This window comes from Orcinus orca, chromosome 6 (genome assembly GCF_937001465.1).
Source record: "Orcinus orca chromosome 6, mOrcOrc1.1, whole genome shotgun sequence".
NCBI lineage: Eukaryota > Metazoa > Chordata > Mammalia > Artiodactyla > Delphinidae > Orcinus > Orcinus orca.
The window spans coordinates 64,745,944-64,770,878 of record NC_064564.1 but is presented as its reverse complement, the minus strand read 5'-3'; the positions used below and the strand labels follow the sequence as shown (position 1 = coordinate 64,770,878).

At 34.3% G+C, this 24,935-nt stretch overlaps 1 protein-coding gene across 5 annotated transcripts in view; it reads right to left on the bottom strand.

The window, feature by feature from the left end:
* The window catches only part of KIAA2026 (KIAA2026 ortholog), a 103,975-nt gene that overhangs the window by 19,449 nt on the left and 59,591 nt on the right, over positions 1-24,935 (bottom strand). For 4 of the 5 annotated variants that reach the window (XM_004279115.3, XM_033404413.2, XM_049711283.1 and 1 more), the window contains 2 exons: positions 19,906-19,985; positions 6,109-6,198 (listed from right to left, as the gene is read on the bottom strand). In XM_004279115.3, the coding sequence (XP_004279163.1) occupies positions 6,109-6,198; positions 19,906-19,985 (170 nt within the window). The remainder of the gene's footprint in view (positions 1-6,108; positions 6,199-19,905; positions 19,986-24,935) is intronic. The other variant, XM_033404412.2, reaches the window with a different exon arrangement.

The window sequence follows — 24,935 nt, the reverse complement described above, 5'->3', positions numbered from 1 at the left end:
TTCAGACATTCCCAAAGTCTCATAGCAGCGATAGGCAGGGGTGGGGTGGGCAGAATCATTACTCACTGATAACCACCGGCTTTTACAAAACTCTGTGACCAAAAACTAGGGTGTCACTACCTCTGATCTAAGCTTCTGATTTCTCTAATGTTTGATCTAGCTAATGCACAGCCTTTGGTTAGGCAAGATTAAATGCTATTATTGTATTATGAATTTAAATTATTTTAAGAACATAATAGAGATTAATTTTATTCATGACTTGAAATTCCTTTCTAATTCTCTTAAACATGCCTTAAAAACATGCCTTTTGACATACTATAATAATTATGCATATATTTTTTGGATGTTTAAAAAATTTAACATTTCATGAATACTTCCATGTAGTAACAATGATCTAAAAATATTTTATTTTACTAGCCATATGATATACCACTGTGTTAATATTATTGCTTGGTTAGTCATCTCCCTACTGTTGGACATATGGGCTTTTCCCAAATTTCTACTATTAGAGACAGTCTGCTGAACACACTATTGTGTAAATTACTTTTTTGAGGGGTAGGGGAGTAGGGTGAAAAATGAGGGAAAATGAAAGTTAAATATCAATTAGGATAATAGGATCAAAGAGTCCAGGCAATTTTATAGCTTTTCTTACATACTGAATATGAAATACAGAAATATTTGAAGTCTGTCTTAAAACTTGCTCAGTGTGGAGGTGCTTAACTGGTAAAAGGTGTATTAGAAAGACAGGGTATTATATTTAAAATTTTAGTTTATCTATATTGATAAGACTATCATTTATCATTTCATAATCCAGAAAAGCTTTCTTTTCTTATAACTTTTTTTTGGCCAAATGTTCCCTTTTCCTTATCTCTATACTGATTTTTCATTATCAAAAAGACTGAAACCTCTTTGAAGATCTAAATTATGATATAAAACATATGGAAATTAAGGAAATGTAAGAAAAAAAGGGTCACATGAGAAATTCAGAAATATAACCAGTTCTGTATTAGCCTGACAAAAATCTACCAAGTTTGATTATTTACACAGCAAAAATGTCTAATAAATTTCAAATACAATAGGATCAGGCAAATTTATCAATATCTTAGTTCTCTCTGGAAAACTAATAAATTTCCTAAATTAAAAAGACTACTTTCCAAATAATTAAGCAAAATGCAATTTTTCTCTCTTGACTAAAACCACACAAAAAAAAACCCAATAAAATGTCATGATTTCTCCTTTAGGGCACTAAAAAAATCCTATGATCTAAATAATAATGAGATAGACAAAATGAAAGGATTTTGTCAAACTACATACTTCTATTTATATCAGTCAGATGTCTGGTATAGCACTGGAGGACGTAAAGGACGCTGAGTTCTCTTTGAATAAGCCTTTAAATGAAGTAATGGGATCAAGTGAACTAAAGCAAACTCAGAAAATTAAATCATTTTTTCTCTCCTCACATTATAAATCATAAGTAGAATTAGTTGTCTTGCAAGAATAAGTAAACAATCTAGATTTTAAAAGATTGTAAATCTTCCAGTACAATGAGTAGCTCAATGGCAAAACCTCTAAGAGATTAAGAAAGCTTTTTTAATGGAATGTTGACCTGGATGAGGAAATGGAGTAATTCTTCCTTGTTGCTTTGGTAGGAAAAACTATCTAGAAAGGCCCTGCAGAGGAGCTCCCAAAAGCAGCCAGGTTTTTAAACGAATCCACATTAAATCCTCTATCACATATGTAATTTCTATCTTTAGTAAGAGCATTTGTGACAACCAAATGTTTATATGGAATATGTCTTCCTTGTTACTGAAGCCATCGTAGATCTGAAAGCTGCTGCTGAATAATATTGGGTGGGCCAAAAGGTTCCTTTGATTTTTTCCGTAATATGGCTCTAGTGGCACTTAGCTGTCTTTAACTTCATTTGAAACAATTTTGTTAGATTATATGTGACAGCTGTCATATCAGTGTGGATTTAAAAAAGACAGACTTTTTTTTTTTTTTTCGGCACGCGGGCCTCTGTTGTGGCCTCTCCCGTTGAGGAGCACAGGCTCCGGACACGCAGGCTCAGCGGCCATGGCTCACGGGCCCAGCCGCTCCGCGGCATGTGGGATCTTCCCGGACCGGGTCATGAACCCGTGTCCCCTGCATCGGCAGGCGGACTCTCAACCACTGCGCCACCAGGGAAGCCCAAGACAGCCATTTTACTATTGAAGACGGAAGAAAAAAGCAACATTTTCAGCATATTATGCTTTATTATTTCGAGAAAGGTAAAAATGCAACTGAAACACACAAAAAGATTTGTGCAGCGTATGGAGAAGGTGCTCTGACTGATCAAACGTGTCAAAAGTGGTTTGCAAAGTTTCGTGCTGGAGATTTCTCACTGGACGATGCTCCATAGTAAGGTAGACCAGTTGAAGTTGATAGTGATCAAATTGAAACAATAATTGAGAACAATCAACATTATACCACGCAGGAAATTGCTGACATACTTAAAATATCCAAATCAAGCGTTGAAAATCATTTGCATCAGCTTGGTTATGCGAATTGTTTTGATGTTTGGGTTCCACATAAGTTAAGCAAAAAACCTTCTTGACCATATTTCTACATGCGATTCTCTACTGAAATGTAAAGAAAACGTTCTGTTTTTAAAACAAATTGTGACCTGCGATGAAAAGTGGATACTGTACAATAAAGTGGAATGGAAGAGATCGTGGGGCAAGCAAAATGAACGACCGCCAACCACACCAAAGGCCGGTCGTCATCCAAAGAAGGTGATGTTGTGTATGTAAGTGGGACTGGAAGGGAGTCCTCCATTATGAACTCATTCTGGAAAGCCAAACAATTAACTCCAACAAGTACTGCTCCCAATTACACCAAGTGAAAGCAGCACTCGCTGAAAAGCATCCAGAATTAGTCAACAGAAAACGCATAATCTTCCATCAGGATAACGCAGCACTGCATGTTTCTTTGATGACCAGGCAAAACTGTTACAGCTTGGCTGGGAAGTTCTAATTCATCTGCCGTATTCACCAGATATTGCACCTTTAGATTTCCATTTATTTCGGTCTTTAAGAAATTCTATTAATGGAAAAAATTTCAATTCCCCGGAAGACTATAAAAGGCACCTGGAACAGTTCTTTGCTCAAAAAGATAAAAAGTATTTCAGGAACTATGAACTTGCCTAAAAAATGGCAGAAGGTAGTGGAACAAAAGGGTGAATACGCTGTTCAATAAAGTTCTTGGTGAAAATGAAAAATGTGTCTTTTATTTTTACTTAAAAAACAGAAGGCACTTTTTGGCCCACCCAAAAGAATTGTTTTGACTCTAAGCACTATTTTTTACAGTGATATCCTCTCATGAAGATCAATATTAATATTTCATTTGTCTGGCAATAGTGAAGGAAGCTCACCAAGCAAGGAATAAGCAAAATGGCTATCACTATTGCCAAGTTCATATATTTCATTAATAAAATTCCTCAGGTCCTTACTATGAGCCTAATTCTAATAATATGGATACTTGCTTTGTAACCGACAGTATATCAGCTAGGGCGAGTACATGGACACACATAAGAAATGACAGGCTGACAATGAAGAGACAGAACAAAAGCAAAAAAACAAGCAGACAAAAACCTTCAAAATACATAATCTAAAGGCCTATTGGTGAATGTTTAGAGTAACTGAGATCAATAGATTTTTAGGGTATCAGTACAATTATGGATATTCATAATGATCCCTGAGTCATCAAAAAAGTGTTAAATTATGTTCAGTATAAAGGAGGCAGGGAAATTTTTTCATTAAATGATTAAAGGAAGAATTTTAGTACTGAAGGTTTAGGTTTCAGCTTCCTAGAAAATGCAATTAAGTGGAACCCCTTATTCCCAAGTGATGACAGACAAACTGGTATTCTCCAATACTAACATAAAAATTCAATAAAGTGAACTATTACAATAACATTTATCACACTCAGTATCAGCTTTTGTAAAAAAAAATAAGGAATGGCACTGAGATGCAAACTTCTACTATTATTTCCTTTATGCTGTGTGGCCATTTCATTGATTGAGATAAGTTGTTCATGAAAACAGTTGTTTAGTCAGGTAATTTAAGGGGAAAGTAGCCTGTATACTGGTAATCTCAATAACATTATCCCCACTAAGTTCAGTTCCAAGAATTTCTATTTCTTGAAGAGCAGAAAACATATTTTAAAACTAATATGCAAATATCAAGGGTCATGGACAAGTTAAAAATTTAGAGACATAAAATCTAATCAGTTAAAACCCATACATAACCTAAAATTTTCTGTAAACATGTCCCCAAGGACTATAGAGTCAAATATTTGTAATTTATGTTTTCTTTTACTCTTGTACTTGTTCCTGTGAAGGAAGGCAATATGTTTATACCTCATACCACCAATGGAAGGGGGGTGGATGGCTTTACAGGAAAACTCAAGGATGCCTGCAAAAGTCTTTTTCTCTTACAATACATACTATAAATAAGTATATAAGCCAATTATGCTTAAAACTATCCATTAAGAAGAAAACCCTAATTCATAATATGGGAACAAATTAAAATGCATATGTTATTGTCTAACTGCAGCTAATAAAAACCAATTAGCAAATTTAATTAACAAAATTCTGTTTAGAGTCATGAAGTATGGACTAAATGGCTTCTGCAAAAAAACTATAAATAAAACCCTGATTAAGACTATTCTTTCCTATTAAAGAACAGAATCAGTCCTTTATAAGCATACATATAAAATATATTAAAAAAACACTTTTGGCTGAGGAAAAAATATTTTAATATAGTTTGAGAAATACATCACAGAGATAAGTTTTAAAACAACACTTGGGGTTCATTCCATATGAAGAGATTGCTGATATACTCAAAACAAAACAAAAAACCCCTCACAGTCTAATAAGGATTCAAACCATTTTTAATGGAAATAATTGTAAAATATACAGTTTTCTGCATTCTCAGATTATATATTGTACACAATGTGTATTGAACATGTTTTCTTCTTAATTGATGACTATCAGTATGAACATTATCCCATCTCTTAGATTATAGCTATACTCTCAGGGGTATCATATGAGTGACTTCCAAAATGCTTAAGGCTGTTTTACCTCTGTATTAAACGACCTCAGAAGGTTGTACTTTTATGGTACTTTAATTTCCTTCCTTCAGAATGCTACCAATATGTTCTTTCTGAACAGCATATAAAATGACTTTAACAAATCTGCTGGTATGAATGAAGCTTGCTGTATCACTAACCTTATTATCATACATCATTCTAGATTAACAGGTTCTGAGCAAAGACCTAAAAGTGGTTTCATGATGTTCCTAAGGCATAAAACAAAGGGATTTTTTTTTAATGGTGATTGATTTTTTTCAATGCTTAAAGCCTTCTCCATTTATTTATTGGTATGTAATTGTGTTTCAAATCTATAACACAATTATAAATGTCAGTTAAATGGGTATTACTGATTTCATAAATAATTGTTTTACCAAGTGTTGAGTGAATAAAAATAATGCCCCTTATACTCTAGTCTCTCAAGAACAATAAAAAGTGAAGGTAAAGATTAATTGTGAATTTAGTATAGTGAAAGTTAAAAAAAGACCTTCAGCTGATAAAGGTTCTTAAAAAAGACATATTGTTAAGCATGTATCAAAAACATCTGGGGCAAGATTAAACAATTTACATACGTTATTTATGTCAGAGCTAATTGAAATTTTATGTTACTAAGCAATAAACTTCCATTAAAAACATATAATTATAATTAAGAATAATTATATTATTATAATATATAATAAGGTAAGCACTACCCAAAAAACTACCAGTCAGAAAACAACCAACCAGTATACTGGGAAATATCTAAAACTATACCTGATATAAACCAGGCAAACAAAATTAATTTACTTGCCCCAGCACCATTTTTGTGTATTAAAAATGAAAACTAGACCACATAGGAGAAATAAAGGAAACAATGTTTCTATTTTTCATTGCAAATTTTTATGTAACTCAGGACAACAAGATTTAAAAAGGCTTTAGGAAGAAGCAGGAATAAATTTTAATGCTGACAATAATAGATAGAACTTTTGGATCAACACCTACCGATTTTTTTCTACTGTTTTCCAGATCTTTGAGTTCATTCTCGATTTTTGTGATTAATTCCCTGAGTTCATCAAGATTAGTGCAAATAAGCTAAAATAAAACACAAAAACACAGCTTGATAACACATAATATAAAACACCCAAAATGTGGTAACAGAATTTGTTTTAACACACACTGAATTCACAATTATTTGTCTTTGTAACAGCAAAATGCAAAGAAAGCTCCGCAGTTTATATTTTAAAAGGTATTTACTTGTTATGATGTATGAACTTCAGGCTTTCACCCCACATCCCCACCTTTCAGTTTGCTTTATAATCCAGATACTTTTTTTTTTTTTTTTTAACATTCTTAACTTTCAGCCCAGAATGACAAAGATCTGGAAACTCACCCTAGATTTCACAGGTTACTGAATCACCTTTAAGAAATGCTTCATCAAGCAGTCTCCTAGCAGGTGAATAAATGCACCCCTGGAGAACTATCATTTTACCTTTGCTTTGGTTGCTAACTATACAATTTAACAAATTGCATTACTGCTGTTGGGATTGCTAATAAAGAGGGACTTCAACTATATGAATATATTCAAAGAAGTTAATGAAATTATGTATACATTCTTAATATGATCTTCTTAGTAGTCCTTAATAAGACCATCTCCAGAGATAGCATCTATTTCCTTTCATAATTATGTGGCTCATTTAATTTCACCTTGGTAATGCTGGCAAATGGCCAAAACACTTGGTCTTTAGTTATTAATTAATAATCAAACTAGTTTGGCTTAATTACTAAAGATTTAAACAGTGAAGTGTCAGCAGCAATAACAAAAATATTAGTAACTACATTTTAGTTCTTGTATAATTATACTGAATTTTTCCAATTTGATACATTTTACTTTTTTTTCTAAAATAATTTAAGCTTATATTTTAAAAAATCTGTTGTGAAAAAGAAATAGAAGATTTCTAAAAGATAACTGCAACCACATATAGAGGAAAAGTTTTAGATTAATGAAAATCTTGTAATGTTTATACTGTGTGATAATGAAAAATAAACCCACTATACTTATAAAGCTACTAATTCATCATTAAATTTTTATCAGTCCCATGTTTCTTACATTCATTAATTTCTTGTAAGGGTGTTGTTTTCCTAAAAGGTATATTTTCTTTTAAAAGAAAACAAACAAAAACAACAAAAGCAAAAGTAGGTTACAACAAGATCATTCCTCATGACTGTGTGACAAAAATGAGAGACTAGGAGCACCGACACTTTCTTTATCATTAAGTTGAACCATATGAAATCGCTGATATGCCTTTGATCTACAAAAATGGCAACATGGTTCAACGTAATAGACAAAGAAAAAATTATCACAGATAATATAAATTATACTTAGTATTAACAATTATTAGAAACATCTACATAATTTCAAACTCACAGAACTGACAAAGCAGGTAAAATATGTATTTAAGTAACCCAAATTAAATAATTTCAGAATAGAAAACAGTATGAGATGATGTAGTAGGACAGTGCAGCTGGTATTTATTACACACTACACATTTCCATCTGCCAAATCTAGAATTATGGAAGAAATGCTGATGGTTAAGCAGTGCACTAGCTAATTATCTAAGTGCCTCTAGAACTAGATAATGTCTTCAACTTCTGTTATATCACTAAAACCTCAGAACCATGCTGGCCCTACACCAGGTTTCTAGAAAGTACTCAATGGGAACTAAACTTTCCATTGTATAATCTGCTATTATGACTACCATGTCAAATTTGCCACAGAGCTTGTAGATGGTTACACCCTTTTCACTGAACTTGATGTATTAGTCAATAGCACACCATGGATTTCTCATTTGCACATATGGCAAAGCTCAGAGGAGTTTTCACTTGCATCTCAGCTGTCTCATTACACATGGAGTAAGGGTACATTTTGCATGTACGTTGTAGAAACTTACGGTAACAATGAAAACATATACCCCTACACCTGACCACATCCTAAAAAATTTAAGATCTTTTAATTAGCAAGCAAATATTTACATTCCATTTAAGGGAACAGATACCACAGTTGTGAAGTCAAATCAGGAATGATTTCCACAGCCTAAGAGCTATAAGTAAGCTGTACTACATCAGTGCTTCTCAAACTTTAACGTGCATAAGGATCATCTGGGAATCTTGTTAAAAGGAGGTTTTTGATTTAGTAGGTCTGAAGCAGGACACAGGATTCTGCATTTCTAACAAGTTCCCAGGTATGGTCTGAAGATCACATTTTTAAGCAATAATGTACTAAATGATTATGAATTACAAATCTGCATGGCTATGGAAACATGCTAGTAGTATGGAGCTAAATGAGTATGAAAATTCAAAAAGATTAATTTCCAAATAGGGGATGGAATAGTGAATTAAATGCACAATGGTAAGACAAATGTTTCTTAAATGACATGACTCAAACATAAATTTTGCTGAATTTGAGGGTCAAAATATTTTTAGCAACATTTACTTTGAAGTTATCTTAAAATAACTTAATATCTACATGACAATTTATACTCTTTATATACTAATATATACCTCTCTCTACATATATACATAATACCTAATATATATACCCAAAATATACAGTCAAGATATTAGAAAATTCTTGTATGGGAACATAATTCTAATTTTATTACTGATATCAAGGGAAAAATAATTTGATTTATGCCAATTCTGTCATATATACACTCTATTCCTTCTCTCTACAAAGTAAGGCATATGTGTGGCCTTTAAACTCAATTCATTTTCAAATGGTGCTTTTAAAAATAGAATCAATCCAATAAGAAATGTTCACCTCAATAAGGAGAACAGATGCATTATTTGAACAAAGCAAAACAGCTTATTAAGACCTCCTTCTCATTACCTTACATTTGAAAAAAATATCTAAGGCTCAGTGCCTCCGGGGGTAAAAAGGAAAGCTACATAGCAGCTTGGATTACAGCTGGGTCACACTGCCAACACTCATAGGAGAAGGTTTTCAGTCATACTGCAGAGGTTAGACGAAGAGCTTTATCCCCCAGGAAGAACCTTTTCAAGGATGTCACACTCTCCCTCAAATTAACCTTTCACTTGATGCAACCCATGAGAGAGTCACAAAATCATAAATCTTATTAGAGCTGAAAGGAACCGCCCCCAAAATGTGATTTGGTCCAAACCCTGGCAAAGGCTAAAAAGGTGTATCTCCAATTCATATACAAGCTAGTTAAAATTAACAGAGATAAAGTAACCTAAGATGACACACTCAGAGAGAAAACCATGGAACCTAGGACTCCTCCTCCTACTAGATCATATTCTTTAAGGGTTCCCTCTAAACAAAATAAAACAAAAAAACTAACAATAATTGAACATGTATTATAGTTTTAAGAATTAATTTATACCTAAGCTTTCACTTCTATTAAATGGTAAATATTAAAAGGCCCTCTCTCCAACTCAAGAAGCAGAAGTGTGTGTATACAGTGAGGGAGGGGAGGTCCTATAGAGATTGAAAGAACTCCATGACCACATCTCAGAAAAATTACAAAGTAAATTATTTCTTATTTTATCACTACTTCAAGCTAGATATTATGCCCTTTGGGTATAAACTCAATAGGTTTGACAGGTATTTACTTTATTGATTCCAAAAAGGACACAAATAAGGTAGCATACAAAAGTAAAAGAATATAGTAAATTACATTAAAAAGCAAAAGGAAAACAATGCAGTCAAAATGAATAGGTCCAAATAAAATGGATCACATTTACTACCACTCTAATGAAACACTCCAATAATTTATTTAAAAAATTATAAGTAAAACAATAAATGCATGGTGTAAATTCAAAATCTATATTATATTTAAAATAAAATTATATTGACATCTGTTAAGACTATGATGACAGGAAAATTCCTTCTCACTTCTATGATCATCATATCAGCAATACTGACTACTTCAAAACTTGCAAATGAAGATATCATGTGTGACATGACAAGTAAGTCTGATTAACAAGTTAAAACATTTTATACCACTATATGATTAAAACCTGATGTTTCTCTCAATGTACTATATATAAAAATGGAAAAAATTTTAAGGGGAAAGTAAAACCCCATGATGTTAAAAGTGAAACAAAAAGCTGAAGTTGAAAATACTCATTTTATTAGGATACATTTCACGTGAATGAAGAACAAATGAGAAGGATAAGGATGTGTAAAGAAAAATAGTTTTAAAGAAAAAAGGTAGCAATTCAAAATAACAATACAATCAAAAGGTCCTTAACTCAGTGAAGCAGTTAAACTCTAATTTTACTTTTGGTCCCAATTTGTCACATTGAAGATAGTACTTTATTTCATATCCCTTAGTTTCTCCATTGGTTAAACGGAAAAATAGAGTTTTTTCAGAGGTATGTTGGATCAGTGAGTTTATGCTTATGTTTAAAAATAATACTACTATGTAAGTCTTAGTCAACAGCTGGATTCTGGATTTCCTTTGCAAAGGAGCCTTTCGAATAAGTCACATATATGGAATAGGAACAAGTACACATGACATGAAAGATTTTGATTACCAACAAAAAGCAGAGTCACGGTAACTAAGGCTTTTAAATTATTTTAAAGACTTATCTTATTGAGACTTGACAAACTAAGCTTTAAGAATACTTTCTGGGACCTTCAAGATGGCAGAGGAGTAAGACGTGGAGATCACCTTCCTCCCCCTAGATACATCAGAAATACATCTACATATGGAACAAATCCTATAGAACACCTACTAAACGCTGGCAGAAGACCTCAGACTTCCCAAAAGATATATATATTTTTATCCTTTGTCTCTTTTTGTGAGTGTGTATGTGTATGCTTTTGTGTGATTTTCTCTGTATAGCTTTGCTTTTACCATTTGTCCTAGGGTTCTCTCTGTCCTTTTTTTTTTTAGTATAGTTTTTAGCACTTGTTATCATTGGTGGATTTGTTTATTGGTTTGGTTGCTCTCTCTTTTTTGTATGACTTTTTAATTTTTAATAATTTTTTAAAATTTTAATAACTTTACTTTATTATTATTTTTCTTTCTTTCTTTTCCTTTTTCTCCTTTTTCTTCTGAGCCGTGTGGCTGACAGGGTCTTGGTGCTCCAGCCAGGTGTCAGGCCTGTGCCTCTGAGGTGGGAGGGCCGAGTTCAGGACAGTGGTCCACCAGAGACCTCCCAGCTCCACGTAATATCAAATGGCAGAAGTGCTTCCAGAGATCTCCATCTCAATGATAAGACCTACCTCCACTCAACAACCAGCAAGCTACAGTGCTGGACACCCTATGCCAAACAACTAGCAAGACAGGAACACAACCCCACCCATTAGCAGAGAGGCTGCCTAAAATCATAATAAGGTCACAGACACCCCAAAACACACCACCAGATGTGGTCCTGCCCACCAGAAAGACAAGATCCAGCCTCATCCACCAGAACACAGGCACTAGTCCCCCCCACCACAAAGCCGACATAACCCACTGAACCAACCTTAGCCACAGGGGGCAGACACCAAAAACAACGGGAACCACGAAGCTGCAGCCTGCGAAAAGGAGACCCCAAACACAGTAAGATAAGCAAAATGAGAAGACAGAGAAACACACAGCAGATGAAGCATCAAGGTAAAAACCCACCTGACCAAACAAATGAAGAAGAAATAGGCAGTCTACCTGAAAAAGAATTCAGAATAATGAGAGTAAAGATGATCCAAAATCTAGGAAATAGAATGGAGAAAATACAAGAAACATTTAACAAGGACCCAGAAGAACTAAAGAGCAAACAAATAATGATGAACAACACAATAAATGAAATTAAGAATTCTCTAGAAGGAATCAATAGCAGAATAACTGAGGCAGAAGAACAGATAAGTGACTGGAAGATAAAATAGTGGAAATAACTACCACAGAGCAGAATAAAGAAAAAAGAATGAAACAACTGAGGACAGTCTCAGAGACCTCTGGGACAACATTAAACGCACAAATATTCGAATGATAGGGGTCCCAGAAGAAGAGAAAAAGAAAGGGACTGAGAAAATATTTGAAGAGACTATAGTGGAAAAGTCCCCCAGTATGGGAAAGGAAGGAGTCAATAAAGTCCATGAAGCGCAGAGAGTCACATACAGGATGAATGAAAGGAGAAACACGCCAAGACACGTATGAATCAAACTATCAAAAATTAAATACAAAGAAAAAATATTAAAAGCAGCAAGGGAAAAGCAATGATTAGTATACAAGGGAATCCCCATGAGGTTACCAGCAGATCTTCCAGCAGAAACTCTGCAAGCCAGAGCAAGCGGCAGGACATATTTAAAGTGATGAAAGGGAAAAACCTACAACTAAGATTACTCTACCCAGCAAGGATCTCATTCAGATTTGATGGAGAAATTAAAACTTTTACAGACAAGCAAAAGCTAATAGAATTCAGTGTCACCAAACCAGCTTTACAACAAATGCTAAAGGAACTTCTCTAGGCAGGAAACACAAGAGAAGGAAGAGACCTATGATAACAAACCCAAAACAATTAAGAAAATGGTAATAGGAACAAACATATTGATAACTACTTTAAATGTAAATAGATTAATCTCCCACCAACAGACATAGACTGGCTGAATGGATACAAAAACAAGACCCATATATATGCTGTCTACAAGAGACCCACTTCAGACCTAGGGACACATACAGACTAAAAGTGAGGGGATGTAAAAGATATTCCATGCAAATGGAAATCAAAAGAAAGCTGGAGTAGCAAGCCTCATATCAAACAAAATAGACTGTAAAATAAAGACTATTACAAGAGACAAAGAAGGACATTACAGAATGATCAAGGGATCAATCCAAGAAGAAGATATAATAATTGTAAATATTTATGCACCCAACATAGGCGCACCTCAAAACATAAGGCAAATGCTAACAGCCATAAACGAGGAAACTGACAGTAACACAATCATAGCAGGGGACTTTAACACCCCACTTTCACCAATGGACAGATCATCCAAAATGAAAATAAATAAGGAAATCACAAGCTTTAACAATACATTAAACAAGATGGACTTAATTGATATCTATAGGACATTCCATCCAAAAAGAGCAGATTACACTTTCTTTTCAACTGCTCATGGAACATTCTCCAGGATAGATCATATCTTGGGACACAAATCAAGCCTTGCTAATTTTAAGAAAATTGAAATCGTATCGAGTATCTTTTCTGACCACAACGCTATGAGACTAGATATCAATTACAGGTAAAAATCTGTAAAAAATACAAACACATGGAGGCTAAATACACTACTAAATAACCAAGAGATCACTGAGGAAATCATAAAATACCTAGAAACAAATGACAATGAAAACACGACGACCCAAAACCTATGGGATGCAGCAAAAGCAGTCCTAAGAGGGAAGTTTATAGCAATATAATCCTACCTCAAGAAACAAGAAAAATATCAAATAAACAACCTAACCTTCCACCTAAAGCAATTAGAGAAAGAAGAACAAAAAAACCCCGAAGTTAGCAGAAGGAAAGAAACCGTAAAGATCAGATCAGAAATAAATGAAAAAGAAATGAAGGAAATGATAGCAAAGATCAATAAAACTAAAAGCTGGTTCTTTGAGAAGATAAACAAAATTGATAAACCATTAGCCAGACTCATCAAGAAAAAAAGGGAGAAGACTCAAGTGAAAAAGGAGAAGTAACAACTGACACTGAAGAAATACAGAGGATCATGAGAGATTACTACAAGCAACTCTATGCCAATAAAATGGACAACCTGGAAGAAATGGACAAATTCTTAGAAAAGCACAACCTTCTGAGACTGAACCAGGAAGAAACGGAAAATATAAACAGACCAGTCACAAGCACTGAAATTGAGACTGTGATTAAAAGTCTTCCAACAAACAAAAGCCCAGGACCAGATGGCTTCACAGGCGAATTCTATCAAACATTTAGTGAAGAGCTAACACCTATCCTTCTCAAATTCTTCCAAAATATAGCAGAGGGAGGAACACTCCCAAACTCATTCTACAAGGCCACCATCACCCTGATACCAAAACCAGACAAAGATGTCACAAAGACAGAAAACTACAGGCCAATATCACTGATGAACACAGATGCAAAAATCCTCAACAAAATACTAGCAAACAGAATCCAACAGCACATTAAAAGGATCATACACCATGATCAGGTGGGGTTTATCCCAGGAATGCAAGGATTCTTCAATATACGCAAATCAATGTGATAAACCATATTAACAAACTGAAGGAGAAAAACCACATGATCATCTCAATAGATGCAGAGAATGCTTTCGACAAAATTCTACACCCATTTATGATAAAAACCCTCCAGAAAGTAGGCAAAGAGGGAACCTATCTCAACATAATAAAGGCCATATATGACAAACCCACACCCATATGGTCACCTTATTTTTGATAAAGGAGGCAAGAATATACAATGGAGAAAAGACAGCCTCCTCAATAAATGGTGCTGGGAAAACCAGACAGCTACATGTAAAAGAATGAAATTAGAACACACCCTAACACCATACACAAAAATGAACTCAAAATGGATTTAAGACCTAAAGGTAAGGCCAGACATTATAAAACTCTAGAGGAAAACATAGGCAGAACACTCTATGACATAAATCACAGCAAGATCCTTTCTGACCCACCTCCTAGGAAAATAGAAATAAAAACAAGAAACAAATGGGACCTAATGAAAATTAAAAGCTTTTGCACAGCAAAGGGAAACATGTCAAGACAAAAAGACAACCCGGAGAATGGTTGAAAATATTTGCAAATGATGCAACTGACAAAGGATTAATCTCCAAAATATACAAGCAGCTCATGCAGCTTAATATCAAAAAACAAACAACCCAATCCAAAAATGGGCAGAAGACCTAAACAGACATTTCTCCAAAGAAGATATACAGATTGCCAACAAACATATGAAAGGATGCTCAACATCACTAATCATTAGAGAAGTGCAAATCAAAACTACAATGAGGTATCACCTCACACCAATCAGAATGGCCATCACCAAAAAATCTACAAACAACTGCTGGAGAGGGTCTGGAGTAAAGGGAACCGTCTTGCACTGTTGGTAGGGATGTAAATTGATACAGTCACTACGGAGAACAGTATGGAGGTTCCTTAAAAAATCTAAAAATAGAATTACCATATGACCCAGCAATCCCACTACTGGGCATATACCCTGGAAACCATAATTCAAAAAGAGTCATTCATGTACCCCAATGTTCACTGAAGCTCTATTTACAACAGCCAGGACACGAAAGCAACCTAAGTGTCCATCCACAGATGAATGGATAAAGAAGATGTGGCACATACATACAATGGAATACTACTCAGCCATAAAAGGAAACGAAATTGAGTTATTTGTAATGAGGTGGATGGACCTAGAGTCTGTCATACAGAGTGAACTAAGGCAGAAAGAGAAAAACAAATACTGTATGCTAACACATATATATGGAATCTGAAAGAAAAAAATGGTTCTGGGCTTCCCTGGTGGCACAGTGGTTGGGAGTCCGCCTGCCGATGTAGGGGACGCGGGTTCGTGTCCCGTCCGGTAGGATTCCACATGCTGCGGAGCGGTTGGGCCCGTGAGCCATGGCCGCTGAGCCTGCGCGTCCGGAGCCTGTGCTCCGCAACGGGAGAGGCCACAACAGTGAGAGGCCCGCATACCGCAACAAAAAAAAAAAAAAAAAAAAAAAAAATGGTTCTGAAGAACCTAGGGCCAGGACAGGAATAAAGTCACAGAAGTAGAGAATGGACTTGAGGACATGGGGAGGGGGAAGGGTAAGCTGGGAAGAAGTGAGAGAGTGGCATGGACATATACACACTATCAAATGTAAAATAGCTAGTGGGAAGCAGCCACATAGCACAGGGAGATCAGCTCAGTGTTTTGTGACCACCTCCAGGGGTGGGATAGGGAGGGTGGGAGGGAGACGCAAGAGGGAGGAGATATGGGGATATATGTGTATGTATAGCTGATTCACTTTGATATAAAGCAAAAACTAACACACCATTGTAAAGCAATTATACTCCAATAAAGATGCTAAAAAAAAATATATATATATATATATATAAAGAACACTTTGTATGACTGTTATAACTGTGTACAAAAAGAGAATTCACATATTAAATTTCTCTCTCAAATATTAAACAAATTAAAAGGCTCCTGGGTAAAAATGAACTTTATTAAGAAAATCAATATTCACTTTTCAATATAAAAGTCTTACATTATAAAACTAACACAAAGGGCTTCCCTGGTGGCGCAGTGGTTGAGAGTCCGCCTGCCGATGCAGGGGACGTGAGTTCGTGCCCCGGTCCGGGAAGATCCCACATGCCGCGGAGCGGCTGGGCCCGTGAGCCATGGCCACTGAGCCTGCGCGTCCGGAGCCTGTGCTCCGCAACGGGAGAGGCCACAACAGTGAGAGGCCCGCGTACCGCAAAAAAAAAAAAAAAAAAAACTAACACAGAAAAACAAAAAATAATTTAGTCAGTTTAACAGAGTAATCAGTAACTGTTAAATTTGACATAAAAGTTTTTATCACCAACATGCTAAAGACTAAAAATAAAAATATTTCCTAACTTTTTACAATTATTGCTAAGTAGAAAAACATGACAAGTTCCCCTATATGCCAAATGTATAACCCGACATAACACTAGAGTAGGGAGGGCTCAGCATAAGTTTTCCCTCTAATATAATGATGCAAATAATATTACCCAGTTTTTCACTTTTGAAATACTTTTATGCTTAATGATGAAATTTCATGATTTATAAAATATGACCAAATCTGAGATTTATTTCAAGGTCTTAAGTTCCTGGAAAAAGTGGTAAAGGTCAGTAATAGATGCTCTTAATTGATTGATTTTCCTGCTCATAAACACAGTACTTTTCGTCTAAAGCATCTGGCATGCTTATTTGAAAAAATAAATAAGATAATAAAACAGTAAGTTCTATCGTTTAATCCTCACAACAATCCTAGGAGTGGGAGCTATTATTATTCCATTGTACAGATGAGGAATTGGAAGCTTTGAGCAGTTAAGTAACTTACCTAAGGTTATCAAGTTAGGGCTAAGATGGCATTCGAACCTAAGTAGCCTGGTTCCAGAATCCATATGCTTAAGCACTATCCAGATTACTGACATCCACCTAGACCCACTGAATCAAGGATGGACCCTTAGAGGATGAAACCCAGGATTTTTCATTTTTAATAAAAGTATCAGATTATTTTTATACTATTTAAAGTTTGAGAACCACTGATATAACTGCTAGGAAAAACTGGTACAGATATGGGTAGTCCCATTATAATATATACACAAATATAAATACAATAGGTCTTTGACTGCTTACAGTGTATACTTTAAATAGGGGTGGGATGATTATTTTTTCACACTGAGGTATAGATATTTTAGTTGTGTATATAAATAAACACGGATTCTTCCTGAAGCAAACAGGCTTATAGGTTTGATCTAGTTTTAAAAAAGTCAACAACCACTATCAAATTAAAAAGTAGCTGAGGTCAAAACAGGATTCACTTTTTTAATTCACCAGAACTTAAATACAACAACTACAAAAATCAAAATTTCACACAATTTAATTCCTGGATATGTTTCTGAGGTGCTAAATGTCATACTGCTAGAGCTTTTGAGAAGGAAATAAATTCAGTTCTTTGTTATATAATAACCAGTCTTCTTATATGTAGGAGTCTTTCAAATAATTAAAGAAACAAACTACATAGAATTATTATGAGAGGCAAAACTATAAGTTTTGCATGTAACAATAAAGTTTACTAGTGACTAATACTATGTCCTATTCTTTGCTTAGTTGAAGCAAATGACCTATTTCCTGGGAAATAGCTGTCAATTTTCTTTCTCAGTAATACCATGGTATTTAAATTGTAAACCAGGCATAAGAACAACTGTTCTCATAAGTCTATTTCCCAACCCTAGCCACCCACACACACACACACACACACACACACACACACACACACCCCTCTCTCACCCCCAACCCCGCCTTCTTTCTAGGACACCTTAAGAACCAGGAAGAGCACTTTATTTTAAACAGTTCAATCTAGCAAAACATGTACTTTTGACCTTAAGTTTCTGAGTGGTAAGCAAATGGTCGGTAACTAACTGAAAACATCATTTACAACAGTGTTTTTCATACTTTTTTGCCCCCAACCCATGGTCAAAAATACATTTACACTGCATGTCAGTAAACACACACAATGGAAACCAAAGTTTTATGAAACAATATTACCCTTATTATATTTGAAACTCTTAAAATTTCTATTTTAATTTTGTTAGCTTAAAAAAGAAATGCTGGTCATGCAATCCACTAAGCTGATTTCATGCCTCACTAATGAATACCACCTGCAATTAAAAAAAACAAAACAAAAACTGTCTATGCTGTCTATGCTGTCTGTGCCACTTATTACATATAAAAATCCATCCATTAATACAGGAATGAAGGGGAATATCAACAGTGGACCAGATCTGTTCTGAGATCCATACTGCCAGGATGAATACTTTGAGGGATTAAGGAAAAAATGAGTGGGAGAAATAGCAAAGGCTAGCATGAAATCAGTGGAAGAATGAATGACAATATACTATTATAGCATTAAATAACACACACAAGCAATGGTAGAAAAGCCTCTAAGTAAACAGTAAATACACTTTTTTGTTTTTAACTGAATATGCTGGAACCAAGGTTACTTTATATAAAAGGATTTTGTAGAAATGGTTGTAATTCATCCTAAGGATGTCATTAAAAATACTCTAAAATACTAAAAGAAAAATATGTCTATTTTCTTTTACTGTTCATTTAAAAGTATTAAATTTTACCAATTAGTAGCTTCCATAAAAAACACTTCCAAAATAGAATTTTTACTGAAAAAAAGATGTGTCTACATTTTTGGATACAGGTAACTGTAAAACTCACATTACATATTATCAATATTTTCATAGTTATTACTCCTTTACTTTCTTCTTTAGTTTTGAGACTCACAGAAATTCATTTTAACATCACTTTTTTTTTTGGCAATTAAGTGTTAATTTTATAATCTAAACCAGAAATAGATTGGACACGCTAATACAAAGAAAAATTTTAAAGAAATAGTCATTTGTTGTAGAAACTCATCTTTCATAAAGTAGAAAATAAAAGTATTATTTAACTAGGGTGAACTTCTCTGCTTATTCTAGTATCAACTACAAACAGAAAACTCTTCACATAATCAGATAGCAGTACATACAAGTACTTTTTTCTTTTTGCAGAAATGTTTAAAAAACCATTCAATTAACGTTTACTTAATATTCTCTCTGAAGTTCATATATAGCTGTGTTAAAAGTTTTGTTTTTTAAGTTAGTAAGTCTGCTATTTCTATAGTGCCCAAATAAATGAAAATAAAATGGATTACCTACACAATGCTACCATGTACAAATTATAGTTAGTTCTTGGAAGACTTTCATCTACACATTTACTTGATACATATATATATATATATTTCTATTAAATTACTTCTACAAAACAGTATAGCGTACAGAAAACCACAGAGATTTTTGGCTATCAAGAGACAAAAAGAGAGGTAAAAATTTTTGAAATACTAGCAGATTAAATTTTAGCTATATCTACACTTGCAGGGAAAAAGTCATAGTTGGAAACATCTCATTAAAAGTATTGTGTGTTATGGCGGAATTTAGCCAATCTCTTGAGGAACAATATAAACACTGAAACAAAAAATTAAATTAATAAGTATTGAGACAAAATTGAAACATTTACCTGAAATTCTGGTACAGTAGGTGACTTTGTGACAGTTTTCCTCTTCTTTGTGATTGCTTTTTTAGATATGGATTTTTTTCCTTTCAAGATTAAAAGAGAAAAGCTTCATAATGCTGTTTATAGCACTTCATTAACAAAACCCAAATTACATAGAACCTTGAAAGTTAAATTATAACTAACAGATGGCTTCTAGTGAGTCAAATAAAAATGATGAATCAAAACAAGCCCCAGCAAAAGCAAACATTAAACTATAACTACCTGTAACAGACATATTAACAAATGGTGTTTTCTTTCTATAAGAACCAAACTACTATAATCTCCAATGTGTTGCACAGTACCAGAATTTATTACAATAAGATTTGGCAAAAAAGTCACATTACTATTGCTTAGTTAAAATCTAATTCACAACTTAAAATGAGGTTACATAAGAAAAAACCTTACCTTTAACAATGACTTCTGTAGTCAGGAACTTGCATACAACTATACTCTGAAGACTATGGTCTTTATTCAACCTAATGTGAAAATCCTCTCAGTAGCTTAAGAAACAGGGTTTTCCTTCTATCCCTTTAGTTCTGCACTCACCTAATGGACTGCCGTTGGCAGTATTCAATAACCAGTTTTAAAACAAGGTAAACATCTCCCTTTAAAGTGCACCTAGTCATTTGTGCAATCAGAAATCACTAGGAAAAATAAATCCACATTCTTAAAGAAATCTATTTCATAGCATAAAGTACATATAATCTAAAATATGTATTTAACCAGACAAAAGAAATATGTACATACATATAGCCTCTATTTTCTAGTAAGGAACATAGTCAAGTAAATGCTTTTCTCCCCATTTGCAATCAGCAAAATCAATTAATAAATTGTTACTTAATCAACAAACATGAGATACAGTACACTTTATGGGGACAACAAAAAATTATAAAATGGAAACCCTGTCCTCCAAGAGTTTACAATCTATGTAGGGAATAAAAAATTAATTAGAAATACTTAAAAGTTAATTTTAGTTCACAATCATTTGTAGGCTAAAATCATCTTAAAAATTACTTTTTTTTAAAAGAGAAAATGACTAAGTACCGAAAGCAACTTTGCTATACTACATAACCCCTATTGTTCTTTTCTAAATGTTTTCCTGCATAGATGTGATCTTGCATGAAAACAGTTTTTATTGCAACATTTCATTCAACTCATAAGCGCAATTCCAGTTTACAATGTAATTGTATTTTCTTCTGTATTCCTCTTTCAATCATATCACAGAATTGTAATTTGGGTCATTTCTAACTTTGACTCAATAAAATGCAAGTATACCATACTTGAACTACTGCAAATTTTCAGTGGCTGAGATTCACATGGGTTTTAGTGTTTTGTTCCACTAGGTAACAATTAAATTTAAAAACCTAATGTAGGGACTTCCCTGGTGGTGCAGTGGTTAAGAATACACCTGCCAATGCAGGGGACATGGGTTCGAGCCCTGGTCCACGAAGATCCCACATGCCGCGGAGCAACTAAGCCTGCGAGCCACAACTACTGAAGCCCACGCACCTATAGCCCGTGCTCTGCAAGAAGAGAAGCCATTGCAATGAGAAGCCCACGCACCACAATGAAGAGTAGCGCCTGCTTGCCGCAACTAGAAAAAGCCCACGTGCAGCAATAAAGACACAACACAGCCAAAAATAAATTAATTTAAAAAAAACTAATGTATATTTCTTATCACTGTTATTTGCTTATGTGCTCACACAGTACCTACACTAGAACTAAACTCATACAAAAACAAGTGGGTGGGTGGCTGCTTTAGCAATATTCAAGGAGAAGTGATTAAATTCTTGGTATCTCTATAATACAGCTAGTTACTGATTTCTAAACTGGATGCAATAGGTACCTCTCAAGGGGACTGATAAATCTGAACACCAAAATGCCTTTCCTCTATATGCTACCTTTACTATTCTTGAAAGTTCATGGGAAAAGATTTAACTGCTTGCTGACCTAAGACAGCAATTTGAAGGAAATGAAATCCTTCCTCATTCCTATTCCCCACCCCCTCAGCACTCCTCTAACTAGCTTTTTAAAAAATAATTTGATTTTGTATTTATTTCTTTATAAGCACAACAGAGGTCACTCTTGATATTCCCAATTAATTTCACATTGTTGCCACAGAGGCACTAAGGTACTAAATTCTCAGTTAACTCTAACAGTCACTCTGTTTGACTGTAAATTAAGTAAATTAAGCAGCTGAGGTGGTTACTAGGCATCTCCTTTCATCATGTCATTAAGATACTTAAATGTTATTAAGTAACTAGAAGTAGTACTGTGCAGTAGTTTTAAGCTTGAGTTTTGGAACTAAACTACCTGGGTTGGAATATCAGTTCTAACCACCTACTAGCTGCAAGACCTTGAGCAAATTATTTTATTTCCTTGTGAAGTTTCATCATCTCTAAAATAGGGATAACAATATCACCTATGTTGTGAGAATTAAACAAGTTAAAACATGTTAAGAGCTTAGACTACTGCTAGGCACATGGTAAATCACCAATAAATGTTAGCTGTTGTTCTCACGTGCCTTAGCTAAGTTGTGGTAAAGGTTTAAACAAAATGTTTATTATCTTTTAACCTTCTTCAAATTCTTTTGTTAACTTAGTCCTTCATTTTAGTTCTTCTTGCTCTTATGTCCTATGTGCTACCACTCGACTTCGTACACATATCAATTAATGTAACACTTATCATACAGTATTATAATTATCTGTTTATATATTTCTCTTCCTTACTAGATTGGAAATTACTGACAACAGAAATCCTATTATTCATTTTGCATGTACAGCATTTAGCACACAAGAGAAATGATCCTTAAATATAAGAATCCTATACTTCATCAGAAATTTTATCAGTTTGGGGATAGAAAAAGGGAGGCAGGTAATTGTTTACAATTCTTAGGGTCAATCTGAGTCCATTTTATAATGAGGAAAACGCTGACAGACAATTTAAATAATTTACACAATTTACCAAAGAGTTTCACAACATGACCTAGGAACGGTAGTAAGGAAAATAACATTTATTGATAGCCTACTATGTGTCAGACACTTAGTAAGGTGATATATAAATTACCTCAGTTAATTCTGAAAACCACCCTCCAAGGTAGGCAACATCCCCATTTTAATAAGGGATAAATGAAGATCAAAAAAGTTACTTAACTTACTTAAGTGTTACACTGTAATAAGTAAGCCCCAGAGCCAGGGACTCTAACACCAAAGTCCAAGCTCTTTCCATTATGTAATTCTAACCTCTCAAAAATCATAGTTACCATCTATCGATTCCTACCGTGTGCCAGGCACCATGCTAGGTGCTATGCATTTGCTTGCTATTCCATTAAACCTTGAAAAAATACAGCAAGGTAGGTATTACCTCATTTTTCACAGAGAAAGAAACAGGCTATAAACAGGTAAATAAATTGATGGAGAACTTACAGCTAATATGCACTGGAGCATATATTTGTACTAGATGGGTCTCACTTCAAAGCTGTGCTCTTTTTATGGTAAAATACTGCATTGTTTTCAGACATTCTACAGGGATGTAATCTGCATCTGATTGATTTCAGAGCATTCCTTTTGATTAGGGTTATAAGATTTGCATATTCACTATTACTTAATACCTTGAGACTATGTCCTCCACAAAACAATTTGAATACAAATTTTCCTGTATTCTTCAATAAAAATCAACTGTTACTTTTTATTAAATATTACTTTTAAAATGGAGCATGGGATACTGTAAAACCACACAGCCTTTGTTTTATAACCTGCTTTTGCTCCAGGGCCAGATAATACAGAGGGCAAGTTACATACTGCCCCCTAGTGGGCTTCCATTCCTCTACCACTTACTTGATCATACCCACGGCTTTTACGTCCACTGCCCTAAGTCACCTAGTCCCATAAAATATAACTGTCAGAAGTCAATTTAAAACATACAAAGAATTTCAACACAATTCCTGAGCCTAAAACACAAACATGGGCAAAAAGTGAGTGTCAACATGTACCTAGAAATGGATAAGGAAACTAAATATGGCCTAGTAATTGATACAAGCACAGCCTAATGAAGCTTTTTAAAATTACGCTTAGATCAGCTCTAGAAGGAAGCCCAACTTGAGAGAAAAATATAACTAAAAATATATTTCACACTATAACTTAGGCATAAAATTGTAGTATTCTAGAACATGGAGATACACTTACCAGAAAAATTAAGGTGACTATCATTCCCAATCCAACTCTTTCCTTAGTCTCTTATTCTTCATCTTTACCTTCACCTGGTTTTCCTGCCTGTATTCACTCCTTGGCTCCTTGGACTATTCAGGCTTCCACTTCAATACTCCTAGATTCGGCCTTCCCATGTTTAAAAATTATTCTAACACATACACTACTCTCTCAGTACTTTCATTTTAGGAATATTAATGTGAATGGATACTAAGACATTAATCACTGTTAAAAGTAAAAACCCAAGAGCATTTGTATTATAAGTGATTCTGGCAAGTGCCTAGCTAGACGGTGAAGTCACAGAAACAGTCTAAATATGGCTTTAATTTACTAAGTGTCCATATCTTGGCTAATATAAGTTTCTGGAATGTTCTAAGTAAGCCATTGACTTTAATAAAACAGCTGATTTTCCTTCTATTCTCCTTGCCTATGAGCAAATTTCTCATCATACTGGCATTTTTTTAACACTATAAAATAATTCGATAACTCCTGAATACCTATTTCTTTTTTTCCCCTTTAACTCAGAATACTGTATTAGTTGTCAAATTCTGCTATTTACTGCAACATCTCTCTCAAAATGTTATTTTCTTCTGTCAGTGTGATAGAACAGTTATATAATCATTCCTTATCTGGATTTAGAATTTCCTCTTCCTGGAGTTATCTTCTATCCCTTCATTTTTATAAACACTGCCAGTTTCTTTTTATAGCTCTTTAATGGCATCCTAATTACCCTGCAACATTCCTTCTCCTAATCCTGCCATTCACTTACTAGCTGTGTGACCTTGGATA